At 31.9% G+C, this 20,622-nt stretch overlaps 1 protein-coding gene across 15 annotated transcripts in view; it reads right to left on the bottom strand.

The window, feature by feature from the left end:
• The window catches only part of LOC124537946 (brain tumor protein), a 469,342-nt gene that overhangs the window by 52,394 nt on the left and 396,326 nt on the right, over positions 1 to 20,622 (bottom strand). For 4 of the 15 annotated variants that reach the window (XM_047114936.1, XM_047114937.1, XM_047114925.1 and 1 more), the window contains one exon: positions 14,467 to 14,489. The exons of 10 other annotated variants lie outside the window; for them this stretch is intronic. Coding sequence is in view for 1 of the 5 variants with exons in the window: in XM_047114921.1 (XP_046970877.1) it covers positions 1,752 to 1,774 (23 nt within the window). In the remaining 4 variants the exon portion in view is untranslated. Of the gene's footprint in view, positions 1 to 1,751; positions 1,953 to 14,466; positions 14,490 to 20,622 lie in introns of those variants that run through there. One more of the 15 variants, XM_047114921.1, reaches the window with a different exon arrangement.

Below are 20,622 nucleotides of genomic sequence, written 5' to 3'. Positions count from 1 at the left end.
GCTTAACGCTCGCTCAATAAATATAAACGCATCACGAACGACACTAGCTCTTAATAACTATTCGAGCAATCAAGAGAGAACTTGCATAATTCCCTATTTCATATAACCGATGGGAAACTGTTTGAACATTTCCAAATTTAGCTGAAGAAATTTAAGGCAAAATTGTATTTACAGCAAACATATTAAATACTAGCTGTGCCCGCGACCTTGTACGCGTTTAAATTTAACTTAAATTATTGTAGCCTAAGTAACTCCTTATTATATCAACTATCTACAAATGAAAGTCCCGTCAAAATTGGTTCAGCCGTTCCAGAGATTAGTCGGAACAAACAGACAGACAGAAATTGTAAAAAAAAAATGTTTCCTTTTTTGGTTCTAGTACCGTGTATACATTAAGTAAAAAGAGTTATTTTAGTATTACAAACAGATACTCTAATTTTATTTTATGTATAGATAACATCCCATTCCTACTTCGATTCGAAACAAAGAGGATTTTTATTAATTTGAAATCTTTACAGATTTACGCAGAATAAGTCACATAAGTCTCATTGCAATTGAACGAATGATTCAGGAAAAATACAATCATTAAATTTTATTATAATTGTATAAATAATTATAAAATACCTTTTGATAACAATATAAAACTTTATCATACGTTATATAGTCTAAATTCTTAGTAGGAAGTTATTTAACACAGTAACATCACAATATACGATATTCTTGGAATCACTGCGTAGTAAAGAATTTGTAAACAATAAATTCCAGGAAAGAGTTAGTAATCAAATTAGTCAGTGAGTGTCGAGTTATTTAATTATAATATAAATTATATTTATAACAATAAATGATTTCAAATATTATATAGAAGTTATTGAAAGTAATTGTTGATATAAAACCTCTTTTGAAATAAATTTAAAAAAGGATTTGTTGTCTCATTATTCTAAATTCAAATGTTTCGTTATTCAAACACAGATTCTCAAACAGTATTCTTGTTATCGTTAAATTAAATAATTGTTGAGACCATACAGGAAAAATCCCCGAACAAAAGGTTACAGGGCCGTTATTTAACTAGCGGAAAAATAACAACATAAGCTTTCAAATGGGAAAGCAATTTCTCTGAAAGGTTTCTTTAAGAGCATCGAACAGAAGAACAAGGTTTTTCGTACGCGAATAAACGATACGGATGTGATTAAAATCTGATACAAAATATCAACTAAATTCTAAACAAAGAAAGATTACGATTTCTTAAACAAATATGAAAACTTTTAACGTATTTAATATATGTATCGTTAATTAACTGTCATATGAGTCGAAGAAATTTTATCAATATTATTATTAAAAAAAATACAGTCGTATTTTTGTATGTATAAAAACTTTATACAACAAATCTAATTTACGATAAAGAAATATTAATATAATGATATAATGATAAGCATTTTTATGAAATTTTAATATAATATATATTTTTTTTAAATCGACAAAAAAATATTATATCTTGAAACTAAATCATAAAAGCAAGAAACTAACGAAGTAGTCAAGGGCAAACGACTAAGGTTAATCAACTTAAGGTGAACTTGTAAACTTGATCTAAATTTATTTTGTCAAAGAAACCTGTTCGCCTTCGACTTTTTGAAGTAATTATTTATAAAAATTATTCTAGACTCAACATATATCATATTAACATTTAAAGAAATTTAATAAATATATATTGTTATATAATTAAATAAAATACGAAAAAAAATATTCAAACTCACCAAAGTAAACCAAATCCGTTCATTAAAATCAGTCTTCTGATTGCCTAAAAATTTTTAAACACACTTCTATTATAATTAAAACTAAATGTACTTAAAAACTATTTTAGAAACCACTACCGAGTTATAATACAATAAAAAATTTTGGACACAATGACTAGATTAAAACGAGCACGCGAGAACAACCGTTCGCGTCAACGGTCGAATCATAACTGACGAGGGGGTCAAGTTTTCGGAAAAAAATTCAACTGCAGGCAAAGGCACCCATACGTTCAGACCGAGATGCCTACAAAAAAGGACCCTAAATATTATCGCTTCGAAAAGGTGCGCTTCTCAAAATGCATTTTACTCGTTCCATTTATTTAAATATTGTATTTCGACAAATATTTAAAACAATTATTTGTCGCGATCACGTGGTTATGATGTCATCGTAATGAAATAAAAGCGTCAGTTATAGCTTTTTTTTTTCCCAATGATTTTCACATTCGAGTTTTCAAGGCGATCCAGCTCCGTTCGTTGTACCCAAATTTTATAACACAGTGTATTAAAATTCGCTCACAAATTGATATTAAGTTACGTCATTTCGTTTACCAGTATAATTTTTGGTTTAAAAATATTCTAAAAAAAAAAATAAGAGAATTTGCACCGCATGAGTTCGAATTCGCAACACATTGAACTCTTATGACCTTTAAGTTTTGGCAAAACGAATTACCAAAGATTCAACAAGAAACCATAGAAATTCGAATAAAATTATTAGGAATACATTTTATAAGTATTAAATGAAACAACATAATTAAAATTAGTTAACATATCGTATCAATATATACGTTTAATGTTTAAACGGTACCGCGTCGGGGCGGTAGTTAATAATAAAAGTTTGGGAACCATAGTCAGAATTTAAGTCCTGCAGCTGCCGTTCCCGGCTGTTGCACACATGTGTACACCGTATACAATGGCTCATTGTTTACGTGTGTGCGTCTGTGGGGTGTTTAATGTGTAGGGGTGTTTAATGTAATGATTATTGTTATACCTTTGTTCCGAGATAGATTGGTTTATTGTATTATTATTTCATCGATGTAACGTTATAACGTTTTTTTTTTTTAATTTACATTTACATACATATCCGTTTATACACTTATTCATCATAAAATAAATAACTTTTAGTATGTGTTTCTACAGACTATAAAACTTTTTGATAAGATTGAAATTACATTATTTGAATACAAATATCAATCAATCTATACTATAATTGATACTATTTTTAAATAGCTTTCATTAATTATAATATTAGACTATATATACTACACTCTACAAATGAAAATGCTATTTCCTTTTTTTTACTTAAAAGTTCATATGGTAAAATATCTTGAGGTAACACGGGTAATTTTATTTTTGTTAATGTTTTTTTTTATTAGTGGGAAAAATATATATAGAGGTCAGTGAACGTATGACAGGTGGCGTCAAGGACTATGTCTAATAGTTTAATCAAAACCTTGCGTCTGCGCAACAAATTAGTATCGCAATATATAAAGTACGTGATAGACTATAAATAAAAAAAGTTTATTTCGAAGAAAATTATGTTATATGTAATTAATAAAATGATTGGCCACTATTAAAGCCTTTTTAATTAATGTTCATTCATAGCTCCGCTATAGAAATCACGTAGACGGAATTCGATGAAATCTTTGAAAGCCTTATTCATCGACGAAAGCATTTTTTATTTTATAAAATAGATAGATACGCCTTATGACCTGGTGGCGAAGGAAAACATCGTGAGGAAACCTGCATGTGTCTAATTTCATAGAAATTCTGCCACATGTGCATGCCACCAACCCGCATTGGAACTGCGTGGTGGAATATGTTTATCTTCACCTTAATAGGAGAGGAGGCCTTAAAACAGCAGTGGGAAATTTACAGACCGTTACTGTAGATTTGTCTTATATTATATTTTGCCAACGTCATACTTCGAACACACTATTTTATAAATATAGTAGCAATTCTTGTTCACAACATAGTTCTTAATTTTGTGTATCACATTAACGGGGTGTGCCCTGAGGTGCCAGCCAGGTCGTTGGGATTCGAAAACATCATTTTAAAAATCCAACATCCGTAGCAACAAAAAAGATGTATATGATATATAATATAAATATGAATCGTAGAATTAATTACCTGTAAGTTAGACATAGTTTAGTTTTGTATTATATAAGGGAGCCCTACGAGAACTATGTACATAGTGGTCTTATTGACTCAATTCTTAAAATGAGATTTAAAAAAATGGTTCTTAATTAAATGAAGTCAATTTATAAGTTGCCAACTATTTTTAGTGAAGGCGCTAATCGGCAAGTGAGCCAATAAAATAAAAATATTTAATTAAAATTCGATCAACAAACAGTCTTTACTATAAAATTAATGGTGTGATGTTAAAGGTTTTTTTTTTCAATGTAAAAACACTTCCGGTATAATCTACCGTAATTATTTTACGATTAAACTCTTTTCGTTCGTATCTTTTAACACGAAATCGTTAAAAATAGTCATAAAAATGTGATTTACATAGCAATTATCTAATAATAAAACTGTAATCTGTCTGTCCATGGGCTATATTGATATTGCTACTGAGGATTTATTTTATACTAGCTGTATTTTATTTAACACAAAATATATTGCTCTAGATTAAGTTACTAATGGTAATAGTTTTCCGCCAATAAGTCTCTTCAAAATCGGTCCAGCCGTTCCAGAGAAAAGCGGGAACAACAGACAGATAGACAGACAAACAAAAATGGAAAACAAGCTATTTTTGTACATGTATCGTGTAAACATAGGCATTAAGTAAAAAGCAGTTATTTTAATATTACAAACAGACACTCCAATTTTATTATATGTTTATAGAAGGCTGTTGAATTAAATAACTATATACACATTTATATTTGTAATGACGTCATAACATACTTAAGCTCTTGTTTTTCCGTGGAGTGACCTGGAGTATGAGTGTCACAGGTATTCTTATGCTTTACCTCGCCAGCCTTACACACAATCCTACCTATGATATAACATCTTATGTTCAGATACAAATATCACTTCTAAACATTATTATTAAATTGAAAAGAATGGATTTTACTGCATCAATTTTGATATAATTTCGTGTTATGATACAACAACAATAACAACAACAGCCAATAAATTCCCATTCCCTGCTGGGCTAAATTCCCTCCTCTCCCTTTGAGGAGAAGGTTTGGAACATATTCCACCACGCTGTTCCAATGCGGGTTGGTGGAATACACATGAGGCAGACTTTCTAAGAAATTTGTCACATGCAGGTTTCCTCAAGATGTTTTCCTTCACCGCTGAGCACGAGATGAATTATAAAGAGAAATTAAGCACATGAATCAGCGATGCTTGCCTGGATTTGAACCCACAATCATCGGTTAAGATGCTCGCGTTCTAACTACTGGGCCATCTCGACTCATCGTGTTATGATAGTACAGTTTATAAGACACATAAATACTAGTTAAATACATATAATGTCTGTTCGCCGACGAGAACGATTTTGCGGACACTGCTTATTTATAATAAATGCACACGATGTCATAACATTCGCAAGTGTGTCAGTGTGTCGAGAGTTCGTTATCAGAGAAAAAAATAATATAAATAATAATTATATTACGTTCTACTTTTGTTAATGACACGTTTAGGAATGTTCTAGAATCTTCGATGTTTCGAATGCACTCAGTTCAACCTTATATTGCTTAGTTTGTGGTATATAACAGTGATTTGTCTATGTATTGATTTTTTTATGGTGTTGGGGGACCAGCATATGTGCCACCTGATGGTAAGTGATCACCAATACCCATAGACAATGGCGCTGTAAATATTAACCATTCCTTACATCGCCATTGCGCCACCAAGCATGGGTACTAAGATGTTATGTCCCTTATACCTGTAGTTAACTCAACTAACTAACTAACTCAACCCTTCAAATCGGAACACAATAATACTGAGCACTGATGTTTGGTCGTAGAATATTTGATAAGTAGGTGGTACCGACCTAAACGGGCTTGCACGAAACCCTACCACCAGGATGTGTGAAATGACCTATTTGTCCAAAAATAATAGGTAAACTATACTATATATATATATGTATATCGCACATGGACTTAACCGGTTATATTTCATATATATGGAATTTCGGTGTCATTTAAACTAATACATAATTGTAGGACCATTATCGAACTTTCAACTCCACAGGCAACTGCCTTCTTGATTATGTACATTATGTAACGTTGAGGAAACTGTACTGTATAGGAGACGTTATGTAATACATTTTGACATTTGAAATTGATAGTCAGCGTACGAATTAAATAATTTCCATTCATATCCTTTGTAATGATACCAGTACAAATTGCATACAGTACGTATATATTACATACCGATTATTTACTTGAGAAAAACTAGTACTTAATTAGATTTGATAAAAGTCACGAAGATATAAACTTTCAAGGACGTATTTATAATATATAGGAAGAAATATTGAAAACTATTAAGCACTATTTTGATATAAATATTGTTAAATTTAATTAATAACAAACAATAAGTTATATCATAAAAAAAAAATTAATATACATTTCTTGAGTTAGTTTGAAATAATAAGTAGATATTATTTATTTATTTATTATTTATTTATGTATGTCTAACTTATTTTACAATGTAAAAAGGCAAGATGATTATTTTGTACACAACGTAACGGAAAAGCAATTTTAACAATTGTACTAACGAGATTTTACAGCTAAAAGTATCGCAATAGTAATAACATACAATTTAGTAAATAACATTTATATAAGAGTTATAGTCTAAAAATAGATGTTTTAAATTAATTTTTAGATACATAATATTAAGGCTTACATAATATATACAACGTATTCACGGAAAATAAATGCAATAGGGTAACCATCGTTCAAATAGATACTTATTTACTTAATTAATTTTACGTCAAATTATCGTTCTAAATTTAAAAACTTTCTTTTTAAATTATTTGTTTCATTAATTATTCAACTTTAAAAATAATACATCATATCGTTTATATTATGAGAATTAGTGAAAAGAGATAGTACGATGTGAATTCCATGTGTGTGAAAGAGACGACGGGAAGGAAGAAAATCGATCAAAGATTGTTAATTAATCGCGTTTAATTTAAAGTGCAATTCGTTATTTATAACGTAACAAGCGACTGTAAAATATTACTGTTTAACTTAATTGATTACTTATGATATGGAGAGAAAAAAATAAGTATTGAAAGTCAAATATTTGGCCTATCTAGTAACCCTATCCACGATTTCCGTGCCATGTTGAGGTAGGCCGGATGTAGGAGTTTCTAGTATATCTAATATCACCTTTATTGCAAGGGAATAAGCGCTACAGGTGTGGAGTCCTAAAGGTAACAATTACATGCTGAGGTCAATGTCCGTGTCAATGACCGAACATATGACGCGGTCATTTTTATAGCACATGACATGATTCATCTTAAAGTTCAAACAATGTGACAAGGAACAAAGATCTTATTATTCGTAACTGTTTTATAAATGAAGTAACTGTTTCGCATTCATATGTTAATTATTTTAGTATATTATGATAATTAAAATATTTTATACAGTAAAATTAATTCTTGCTAGAGTTTTATTTTATTAATTGCAAACTTACAAACCATGGTCATCTATCTCTTTCCGACACATCAGCAGAGACAAAGACAGATGTATTCGTCGGCTAATCTTAAATGCATTTCGTACCGACATTCGATCACAAGGTTATTTCCTCTTTATATCGAAAATTCCATGAACTTCCTTGTGGAGTGTAATATTTTAAATCGTCTGACCGAAATAACGGATTGGTCGCAAGATGGCATTTTTTATTATTTATTCGATTCTGAGCAAGGAAAAAATATTCGAAAAGTCGGAACGGTTTATTACGAATTTGAATTATTAAACATTTAGGTTCTTTTTTGTATAAGAGTCGAGATGGCCCAGTGGTTAGAACGCCTGCATCTTAACCGATGATTGCGGGTTCAAACCCAGGCAAGCACTGCTGTTTCATGTGCTTAATTTGTCTTTATAATTCATCTCGTACTCAGCGGTGAAGGAAAACATCGTGAGGAAATCTGCAAATTTCATAGCAATTCTGCCACATGTGCATTCCACCAACCCGCATTGGAACAGCGTGGTGGAATATGTTCCAATCCTTCTCCTCAAAGGGAGAGGAGGCCTTTAGCGCAGCAGTGGGAATTTACAGGCTGTTGTTGTTGTAGGTTCTTTTTTTAAATATGTATATACATTTTCATCTCAAACTTTTTATAAAATAGTTTGAAGTAAGCTGAGATTATACAGTTACGTGTATTTCAGACGAAGATTGCGGATTTAATAATATAATATGTGTAATTAATATCGATATGATAAAGAAAAACTTGTGAGTTAACCTACACGTGTCGGATATATAAGTAATAAAATCAATCATATAAGTTATTTATATTATATTTATTTTAAGTAAGGACAATTTTATCAAAATATATCTTTGTGCATTGGAAGTAGGTGTGAGCTTCATAAAAAACATATGAAACTTTCTGAAACAACTCAGAAAAGAATGTTAACCTACCCATTTAAGAATGTACTAAAAAGTTGCGAATATTATGCATACGGAGGGTAAGAGGAGGTCCTTCCGTTTAGTGTTGTGTTACACCGCATCGATATCGATGTGCGAAACTTGATAGCTTGCATCATAGCGTGTCGATTGCATGAGGATGTCGAGGTTACCTAGCCTACCTAGATACAGGAAGGCCTACAGACCTGTAGATATAAATGTGCCTTATCTATATTCAATATACATAATGTTTGGGTGGATGTTTGTTACACAGACGCGAGGCTGGCGGATCTGAATGAAGTTTTGAACAGAGATAGACTCTAGTTTACAATATGTTACCTTTTACACCGGAAATAAATGGTAAGATGGGATTAACTAGAAATGATTATTTTCAAATATCTGAAACTTCAAATTCAGACTACCTTTTAAAGTGTTTTCTGAAAATGTAAGATAAAGATAGATAAGAAGAAGTATGATACGTGAACTCCATAAAGAATACTTCATCCAAAACAAAAATATAAACCGACAGACATTATTATTTATGTTGAAATAATAATGCGTTCCAGTTTTGTGAACACGTTATTTTAATACAATGACAAAAATATAATGTTTAACAATTCATTTTCAAAATAATAAGAAAACCCATTGCTCATTTAAATGGACGCTGTAAGGTATATTGTATAACCTACAGTTAACGACATGACTGTATTTAATAAACTAGCGACCCGAGGCGGCTTCGCACGGGTTTAATACTGATACTAAATAGACCACAGAATTTTGAATTAAAAACTTCTAAAATGATCAGTGTTTCTTTACTATATTGTCCATGTGTTATATACAAAAACCTTCCTCCCGAATCACTCTATCTATTAAAAACAAACCTCATCAAAATCCGTTGTGTAGTTTTAAAGATTGAAGCGTGCAAAGGTACATAGGGACAGAGAAATCGAAGTTGTTTTATATGCGAATATGTAGTGATACAACTATAATATATCTATGATATATCAAATAGCTTGTTAATATGTAAACAGGGAAATATTTAACTGTTGTTTGCGTAATCACAAACAAACATTCATTGGATTCAAAGAGTATATCGAGCATGTAATGAAAATATATCCTTGTCTTCTTAAAGATTATTGACGCCAGTTTTAATAACGGTAAATGCTTTATTTTCAGTGTTAATTTAATGTCCAGACCTTCAAATCCAGACATACACTACTAAGTTATCCGCTTGGTTAATTTATAATTCTTATACGGCGTTATTGATATCGATCGAACCGCGTTTTGACATTACAATTTTTCCCGCGTCTTCACACAGAGTAACAAACAAAAGCAATCCTGTATTACTTAACAAACCATCTCTATTCGATTTCGTGAAGTACATAATAAACTCTAAATCCTACATCTATGTAATAATTATTACTACATAAGTGTATGTTTATTTTATCGTCAAATAGACAGTGTATGGCATGTATTTATACGTTTATTAAGAAATAAAAGTACAAAAACAAAGCGTGACTCTTCCCGGTGCATACTGAAAGTAAACAGGGAAGCTTCGATCGATACGGCGGCAAACACGGCGGTCGCCATGGCGACGGATCGCCCCGGGCTAGGGTGGCCATTATGTGAGCGCTTTAATAGATTTAATACCACTTTACTTGAGGTTTTTTTTTGTGAATTTGCACAAAGGAACAACCGGCTCAACTTTATTTTTGATGTTTATTACAAAACATAACGTTCTTAATTAACAATTTGTTCGTCTACTTTATCGTTGCTCAATGCTTTTCTTTTTTAAGATACGTATGTAGTTAGTAAACGACTCCAAGTATGAGAATGAAGTCAATAAAAACAAAGTCGTATTAGTTGAATACAATTATACATGTATGTAATGTATCCTGCCTGGAAGTCAACGAGTATTAGCTCCACTATTCAATACAACTTGTATGGAATAATAAGTATTATTCACAAATGTTTTTAATTTAAAAAAAAAACGGCAAAGTTAAAAAAAGGTATCGGATTTTTGACGGACACCTTGGACCAAGAAGGATTTATTGACTTGGCGTTATACGCTTATCCTTACTTCTTGTGCACACACAATGGCTATCTCTGATTTTATCAAAGCGATCAATATTACTTAAATATACCCATTTCATATTTTACATAACTAATTATCAAATGAAAATAATAGTCAGATCGATTATTTATCAAATTCTCTGTCTAAACAGCCGATAGGAAAGTTAAATATTAATCATGATTCATGTGTATTACCTAGGTTAACGTTAAACATAACGGTAAAACAAGGAACTATTTTCATAAATAAGCGCTAATAGGTATTTTATCAATGTTTTTACTTCGCTCATTACACTTATGACTCATAGTAAACATAATAGTAAAACAAACAAGTTACTTTATAGTGTTGAAGTCAATGTGCCCGAGGTATAAATATAGATAATTTCAACGACCAGAATTGTTGTTTGTTTATTAACCACATAATAGGATATCCTTTAATCAATTTGTTTCATAACTTAATTAAGATTTACAACTTTTGAGTCAAATAATGTAAACAACGATCAACAAACGATACAAGAAAATTTAAAAGAATTTCTTTCCCATTTTTTCTTTTATAATAAGTCTCAAAGACTTAATAATGAACCCTTTACTAATTACAAAAAAAAAAATCCCCACCTCTTTCAAAGAATTATGTAATGCATTGTCTGAGGATTATGTAAAGGGATGGAGACCCTACTCGAAGGGCGCTGCCCCTGTTGTGACGCGGTATACACTACTGGTGCTCAGTTATGGCGTTAAAGCGCTCTGTAGTCGGTATTTATAGGCACTTGTGATTTAAATCCAATTGATAAATAAACCGACGAATGCCGTATATTGAATAACTCGTAATCATCTCAATGTTGATTAAAATTCTCTAATTTCTTTCTCAATTACAAGGTACGTTTACGCGCGAATTTGAAATATTATTTATACGTAAATGATTCAAACCAAGCATATTAGTAGCTTGTCTATATAATAACAACATAGATTATTTATTATGTATACTGAAGTATAAAAGAGTAGAAGTATTAAATGATGTAGTATGTATTAGAAGATTTGGGTGCTATTTTATCACATATTATATTTAATGAGCGTGTACAAGGATATAAAAAATATTAACTGGTTATTCTTAGGCTTTGTGCAAGCCAGTCTGTGCAGGTACCACTCACTCATCAGTCATTCTACCGCCAATCAGTAATACTTATTGTTGTGTTCCGGTTTGAAGGGTGAGTTTGCCAGTGTAGCAACAGGCACAAGGGACATAACATCATACCTCCCAATTTATAGACGGTGGTAACCGTTTATCAGTAGGCTCATATCCACCTTGGTTGTAAAACGTGTGTATATAAACAGATTACAGAACGCCAGTAAGCCGGTTGTCATGGCAACGCAATCTAAAACCAGCTTTTGTTGTGACGCGCTGCGCTCATTACAGTTCGAAAATACTGCGAAATGTTGAATATTTTACTACTATATGTAATTATCTCAGTATCAAACTGCTTTTTTCAAGCTATAAACGTTAGTTAAGTGATGTACATAGAACATATATCTATACATATAATAAAATTGGAGTGTCTGTTTGTAATATTAAAATAGCCCTTTTTTTACTCAATGCATATGAATGTATACACGGTACATTACCAAAATAACATTTTTTTCAATTTGTATCCGTCGGTTTGTTCCGGCTAAGCTCTGGAACGGCTGGACCGATTTAAACGGGACTTTCACTAGCAGATAACTGACATAATAAGTAGTAACTTAGGCAATCATTTTTTTTTGTTACATTCAACGCGTACTATGTCGCGTGCACACCTATTGTGCATAATAATATATATGTAATTTCAATTCCAAGGCATAATTAACTACATAGCCTAATTTAATTATAATACGTCCCGATCGTTTCAATTTGGTACCAACTGATTAACATCTGAATATACAAACTTTTGGAATATTAATAACGTACTTAGACCCCAAAGTACTAACCAAATAGTTGGATAGGGCGTTGCACTATTGAAGGGTGAATTTAATGTCAAACTGCCATCAGTTTCAATCGAAAAGGATCAGCAAGAAAATCAGCTGTTGCAAAATCTTGTAAAGTATAATATGCCGTAATGAATATTTAAAAATACCTAAGATCCAATAAAATAGAAAACCTTAAGTTATAATAAAAATGTTGTCAAGCTTTATGTAATATGGGTTGTTGATTATAAATGTTGCAAAATTTCCTTGAAATGCAGGTTTCCTAACGATTTTTTCCTTAACCGCAAGAGATGAGTTATAAACAAAAATTAAGCAAATTAAAATTCAGTTATGCTAATCTGTTCGATACGCAATCGTCAGTTAAGACACACGCGTTCTAACCGCTGGGCCATTTCGGCGCTTTTGTCGATATTAATAATATAAATGTGAAAGTAACTCTGTCTGTCTATCTGTCGTTCTTTCACGACCAAAACGCTAAACTGAATTTGACGAAAATTAGTATGAAGCAAACTTGAACTCCAAGAAAGAACATAGTATACCTTTTTGCCAGACACATAACATATACAACACTTTTAATAAAAATTCGCTGTTTATTAAATCCCTAAAACCTTATTTAACGTTTAGTTTAGTTCGACAGGATTATATACATTACCTATTTCAGTATTTGTAAACAAAGACAAATTATTTATCAGAGACAATATTTCGTCCCACGTGTATCTGTAAATTACCCACTGCTGGGCTAAGGACTCCTCTTCCATTAAAAAGAGGGTTTGGAACATATTCCACCACGCTGTTCCAATGCGGGTTGGTGGAATAAACATGTGGCAGATTTCCATGAAATTAGACACATGCAGGTTTCCTCGAGATGTTTTCCTTTACCGCCGAGCACGAGATGAATTATAAACACAAATTAATTACATATATGTGCCCCGAAATCATCGGTTAAGATGCACGCGTTCTAACCACTGGACCACCACAGCTTACCTATATATATTAATAACTTAAATTTAGATATAAACCTCGGATCGTTCAGTCGCTGTAATTTCTATGAATATACGTACAAAGACACGAAACCTGGTTTTGAAAAGTTATTCAAATGTAACGCTATTCATATTTTAGAATTAATTGAATACGAATTAGGATTTCGAATGTCCGACATTTTAATACTCCGACAAAGTTAAATTTTAATACTCGCAAAAGAAAATAAACAATGAACGGTAACTTTTACGTTTTGTAGGATTATATTTTAAATAACTAAATTAAAACGTTGTACGTATAAAAGTCATTACATTTCATAGTACTATAATCTTATTATACTAATAAAAAAACGGTTCATCTGATACCATGATCATTGATTAATATCATTCATTCATCATTCATTTTTCGTAAGGTACTAATTAATATATATTCATGTATCTACAAAATAACAGCAACATTTATTATCTTTGTGTGTATGACAGTTACACTTGTTACACACACTAGGCGTCATACTTTACTTGTGTGCGTATACGTTGCGACTACTTTTTTTTTCGTCGCATTATCAAATAGTCTAACGTATTAAAATTGTTGTACTTATGTAATCTTCGAGATAATTTAATTTCGCTCAAAAATATTTGCGATAATAATAAAAATAGTTCGAATTTATCGCGATAAAAGCGCGGAGTTTGGGGGGGATCGGGGGACAGCCTCCTTCAAGTCTATTTTATGAATAGCCAAGATCCTATTCTATAATTTATATCAATAAATTCAGCGTTTGATTTTGTAAAATAATATTGTAATATGATCTGCTGTTATATTATCAAACCAAAGAGGTTTTATGGTATTGGCTGTCTGTGAACCGCTATGTGCTAATTAGATTTTAATAATTCCTAGCATAGATTGCGTATAACCTAGGTCATATATATTGTTATAGAACGGAACGTCATTTTACATAAAGTAAGCTTGGGAGCTAGATAATGTCCTCATAAATGCCATATTTTACAGGAAAATAAAGGGAATCGCGGGAAAAGCTTGTATACTAAAGCAAGGACAGTCGCATGCTTCATCTTAGAGAATAATTGTTACTTACAAAAGAAGCTGGCCATAACTCACCTGAAACATAAAAAAAAACATCTTTAATTGATATTATTAAACCATCAGTTATATGTATTACCGATTCTTTGTTCTGTTATAAATAAATAAATATTGGACAACATCACATATACTCTGATTCCAATGTAAGTAGCTAAAGCACTTATGGAAAATCAGAAGTAACGACGGTACCAAAATACACAGACCACAGATAACATAGAAAAGTAATGAATTTTCTACATCGATTCGGCCGGGAATCGAAGCCGGAGTGCGTACCCATGAAAATCGGTATACACAATACCCGACCACAAAGGTCGTTATGTTATGAGTGTACCTTCGTTGGATTTCCATTAAATCCGATGAACGATGGACATAAATTCGATTGACAAACGATTAACCTCCAGTTTGCTGGAACGCTGATGAATTGTCATTGGTCGGTTGCATTTGATGAGTCAATAGCCACCAATGGACGTTTAGATTTACAATTCGTTTAACTGACTTTAATCAGCGTTTCAGAAAATTAGGGTGACTAATTAGTATTAAGATATAGGTATGTTGAGATTGGTGACATTTATTAGTTGCTTTATATTTGGTAAAGTGGCGATAAAGGAAAGGAATCAAGGCCAAATGTTCTTTTATCCATAAAAATAAATAATGACCAAATACAAAAGTATATTAGAGCTGGTAATATTATATTTAATGAAAGTCTTTGTTGATATAATTATAAAATACAACTCGTCTGCTTTTGTACTACATAATTTAAAATGTACGGAACCATTTCAACTATCTCGGAGGCTTGAAACGGGGGGAATGAAGCTAATACTCCACTTTGTCTTCCAGTCTTGGAGGTAATTGGATAAAATTCATTTTATCTCAGCGAACGGATGTCAAGTTACGCATATTAAATTTTTGCGCACGCGTGCCGTACTGTTAGTTAAGTTATAATTACGTTAATGTCTTAATTTATAAACGAATTATGTACTACAGCTAGTATTTGTTTACAGTTATATAGAAATATTATGAGTAATCTATTTCGATTTTTATGTATGATTTTTCGTTACTAAGAATATGAAACGAAATAAATTATTTTGGTAATTTTTGTCAAGGCTTTAATTGTTAAGCTGAGTTTTTGTACTTGAAATTTTGGATAATAATTTCGTAGTAACATGCACACACACAAATAGTAACTTAACAAAATTAGACATTATATATAAAGAAACAAGAATGTTCTGAATGAAAGATCAATTAATTAATTTATAGACAGTCATAGAATGATGAATGAAAAAAAAGTATTTTACGGTACCTTATACTAAGTATTGCTGTTTGGCGGTATAATAACTAATGAATACCCACCAGGCAAGTTTCTAACATGAGAACTACCCGCAAAATAATGTTGTTAGCGATAAGGCCGCCTATACACTGAACGATTTTTATCTTTTAAGTAAAAATGATTTAAATTCCGATTTCAATTTCGTAAACACACAGCAATGTATTAATATATAGTAGGTACTTTATAATTAGGTACATGACACACATAATTACAGTATCATTGTTTTTCATTGTGTTTCCTTATTTACGTTCGAAATGTCAAATAAAGGATACTGACGAAACAATATGGTTTAAGTCTGAATATTAAATTAGGTACTTATTATAAATAATTACATATTTATGTTCCAATTCAGCTTAATACATACATATATGTTTGAAGTAATAACGTAAAAATCACGTTACTTCGTGAATTTCAAGTACTTAGGCTCTTCAAGCACTTTTAAAATGTCACTTTCATATATTACCGGTAATAACCGGTTCTGAAGATCACAAGGCAGAAAGTATTATTGACCTCTTGGGAAAATTTGGAATGTGTTCCAAACTTTTTCCTCAAAGGGAGAGGATGTCTTAGCCCAGCAGTGGGAAATTTACAGGCTGATGTTGGGAGAATTTGGGGAAGAGCACACTAACTTATGAGATTTCTCATAGAAATACATGTTCAATTGTTGGTATACACAAGGGTATGCTGTACCCGCGCTGTTATAATTAATAAGAAGGCAATACTTCACGGCCGGAAATAAAGCAGATCCAGAACGGCTTTACGAGCTCTTAGAGACGCGAGAGTAACACTTCCGAATTCTCAACTCCAAGATGCTACTGAATTTCTTGAAAGAATTTATTGGCTTGTAACGTGTAGCCGTTGCTTAATGGAGCGAGTATTTCGATAGAGATTTCTTCGAGTGATACCTGAGTTGAAAAAAAAACGTTCCATTTTTAAACTTAGATCATCTACAATTTTTAAACAAATGTATGTTGTATTTATGTTCTAAATGTCAGTGTCAAATTAAAATTTCATTCGAAATTCAAAATGTCAGCTGTAATGAAATTGTGGTCGGAGAGTTTGTTTATTAATAAAATATTTTTCATGGAAAACCCATAATTTACTTATTAACTTATAAGTGATTTGTATTAAAGACATTTAATTTTCGATAAATTAAACAAAATCGTTTATTATGTACAGTCGGGGTAAGAAAAGATTCGTCGCCTTAAGGTCTATTTTCGTGTGCTCAGCATGAGCGATAATCTGCTTTACCGATAGAGAATTACATATAGCGTCGCAATAATTTGATGTTAAGATACAAAAGGTACTAAGAGTTTAAGATTTGATAAAGGAATTAATTTAAAAATTGACGAAGGTTTTCTTACTGTGACTATACAAAAGTTTGAAAATCCTTAACAATTTTTTTAAGATTCTTCAATCTTTTTACATGATTATATTATATGTAACGGTACAACGGGTTCAGTAGATGCGAGGGCATTCTAATTATCCTTTCTTTATGCAATAGCAACACAAAATAAAATTACCATACAGTTTATACAGTACGTTTATTTTACATGAAAACTAGTTTTTTGAAGCTTTATCGAAGTGTTTGTCAAGATCTTTATTCCTTAAACATTTCGATAAATGTTTTGACGATCAGCTGAATAAAGGCACAAAAAATCAAATAAACAAACACACTTAAGCGTTAATATGTTTGAGGTTATAATTAATTAAAATTATAAGTAGCCTGACTTTTTGCATACGTGTTTATGTATATGCACCGTAAGTGTACGTTAATATAGGATGGAGCACCCTCTATATGTGACGGGCTTAATGTAATTGAGAGTCCTAAACGTCATTACCGCGACGCACTGATTGAAATGCATTAGGTCTCTTTCACGTGTAGCGTTTAAATGCCCGAGAATTATATTTCGAGTTAAATTATTAAATTTACGATGGTAGCGTTCTTAAATAGCTTTTACGACTAAATTTGTGCTCTCTTTAAATTTTACAATTTTACTACTTCAGTACCAGCTGTTTAATGTCCCAGTGTTGGGCAAAAACTGTTTCCCTCCTCTCGAGATTTGGTCATTAATTCACGCTGTTTTATAAGTTACACACCGATAAGGTACAAGGTCTACTCGTATATTATTTAAAAATAGCTATAAAATACCTATAATACATAAATAAGAAAATATATTTTTATGTCTGTTTCTATACTTTCTTAAACCATTGGTTTATTTATGCTGCAAATTATATGTTTTATAGTTACTATATAAAAAAAAATGTATAACCCTATTGTTCTAGTGCGTAGCTATATCGCAGAGCAAGTAAGTTTTATATTACTTTAGTTGGTATTAAAACGTTTTATAACAGTCACGTTTGTAAGCTGCCTTAATTCGAAATATCGTTTAACCGTCTACAATAACGTCCGGGGGGAGGAATTTTGAATAATTGCAGCTCGATGTCCCTCCAGCGCGGATTAGTGTGTTAAAGTTCAACGATAGGGAAAATTAAAATATTAAGATATATTTAAAACCAATGACATTGGATTTGTCATTGGAATAGTCGTTTTCAATGGAAAGAGGAGTAGAAATATATAAACTACTTGGACTATGAATTTTATCTTGATTGAGATCGAACTTTTAACTTCGATATATGTGATGAATTTTAATTAAATTAAGAAAATATTAATCAAGAAATTTGTTTTTGCGTAATGTATGAAATCTATGTTTGCTTTTAATCCTCCTGCCGTTCAAACATACACCTTCCAATGGATTCGTTACGAAATTTATATAAACATAAAAATAGATATACTCACTAGAATTAACAAACTAAATTAAAGGTAGTAAAAATAGTAATAATTTTAACAACAGTCATCTGATTTTTTTTAATATTTAATGGGAAATATAACTTCCTTTTAAAAAAAGCTTTCCAGTTAAAAAAAAAACGTGGTTTTGACGAAACAAACGCGACGTCCTTGATACAAAGAAACATATGCTTATCGAGATCTCTATGACAAATGTTTGAAGTAACTCATACAGACGGTAACATTCGTGGAACACGAATTGTATATAACACTCGAAATGGTAATATTTCAACGATTATACACTTAATGGCTTTAATAATAAGGTTCAGATTAGTGTAATAAATATTTTGTAACCACAAATGTAAATGGTATCGGATTGGGTAATGCTAGGCACCTGTGGCGGAGGTTTCAACGCTTCCCTAACAATTTTTGCTATAAAATGAGACCTTCAGTGAACTTAATACAGACGGAAGTTTATGGATCCTTAACATAGAACGTGATTCGGAAACTAAGTAAATAAGAATTCAGATAAAATACGGTTGATTTAAGATGTTGCTTCTGGACTTTCTCGTTGTAGCGAAACGACAGTGTTTTTGATATGGTCACATTGATATCACTCTAAGTTATAAATGACGCCTGCATAAGTGTGATTGTCTTTGACTCAGTTAATCTGTAATTTTTTATATGTCCTTATAGATTTCATTTTGATTTTAGAATAAAGTACGAATTATCGATCGAGACTTACCTTGCTAGAGGTTGATCGACGTAAAAAATACTCAAGCTTTCTTCATATCAAAACTTCATCAAAGACAATATTAATTTCGCAATTCGAATACAAGTATGGTTCATATATATGTGTCATATTTTTTCTTTATCTATTTCATATCTACAGATAGACTCACAAAATGTCATTAATCTTTATCACACAATCCATCCCCAACAAGTCTATAAAGCAAGTTCATCAAGACCGTCAAATATGAAAACTTCGGCGTCGTGTGCTATGCTAATTTACATCTTAAATATGTATAACAATTAAGGAGGAACTACGGTACGAATTCATTTGAATTTCATGCTTTACGAATTTCAAATTCCGTAAAGTAAGACTGCACTGAAGTGGTTAATGAAGAAAAATATATAAGGTAGGTACGCCGTAGGTCCGTCACGGTAGCATGCGTAAGCGATCCCGTGGCGTCCGCCGAAAGACGGAGAGGGTACCGCTGGTTTTTTAGTGGGTAAACCCGGTGTGCTTGGGCGCACTCGGCGTTCAGGGCTCCGGGGAGTCCCACACCCACCCCCCCCACTTTCCATCACGTGGGGGAAGCGCCGCAAAGCGTTTTTCCAGCGTAATAACAAAAAAAAAAAAGAAAAGGTACGCCGTAGGTTTATCATCATCCTCCTGCCCTTATCCCAATTTTACGTGTAGTCGGCGTAACATAATTTTTTTCCACACTTCTCTATCAGATGTGATCTCACAAACATTCTTTCCAACTGTATCTTACACACAATCCATCATCGTTTCTTTAGTCGTCCTCTACCTCTATATCCATCCAAATCCACGCTCAAGACCTTCCTAACATCATGGTCCATATTCCTCCGCATAATATACCAGCCGGTTTCCCCATAGCTTTTCGTATGTGGTCGTAACTATTAAATATTAAAAAATAGCACAATAGTCAAACACATGAGTCTTGTTGGATATGTTATGTGAACGGTCGTACTTACATTTAAACAAAACATTGTCAGTAAACATAGATGACATATCGGAACAAACTCTTAGCCAATCTGCGCTTAATCAGCTTGATCGATTATGTTAATCAAGTAATCCCGTACACCAACATCACCTGCAATTCTTGCATACATTTCAACACAGATCCGTTTTCCGTGTATTCGTGTAAATCTTTAGGAATTTCGTATTTCAGTAACGATTCAAAACGTTGGTCAAACCTTTTGGTAGCCAACGTCGGGTTTATTCGAAATACGCCAGTGAAATTTTGCACCACTTCAAATGGACAGTTTTAGAGTTGCTATATATTGTC

This window comes from Vanessa cardui, chromosome 19 (genome assembly GCF_905220365.1).
Source record: "Vanessa cardui chromosome 19, ilVanCard2.1, whole genome shotgun sequence".
Lineage (NCBI taxonomy): Eukaryota > Metazoa > Arthropoda > Insecta > Lepidoptera > Nymphalidae > Vanessa > Vanessa cardui.
The sequence above is the reverse complement of the archived record's forward strand: the minus strand, read 5'-3'. Positions and strand labels throughout refer to the sequence as shown.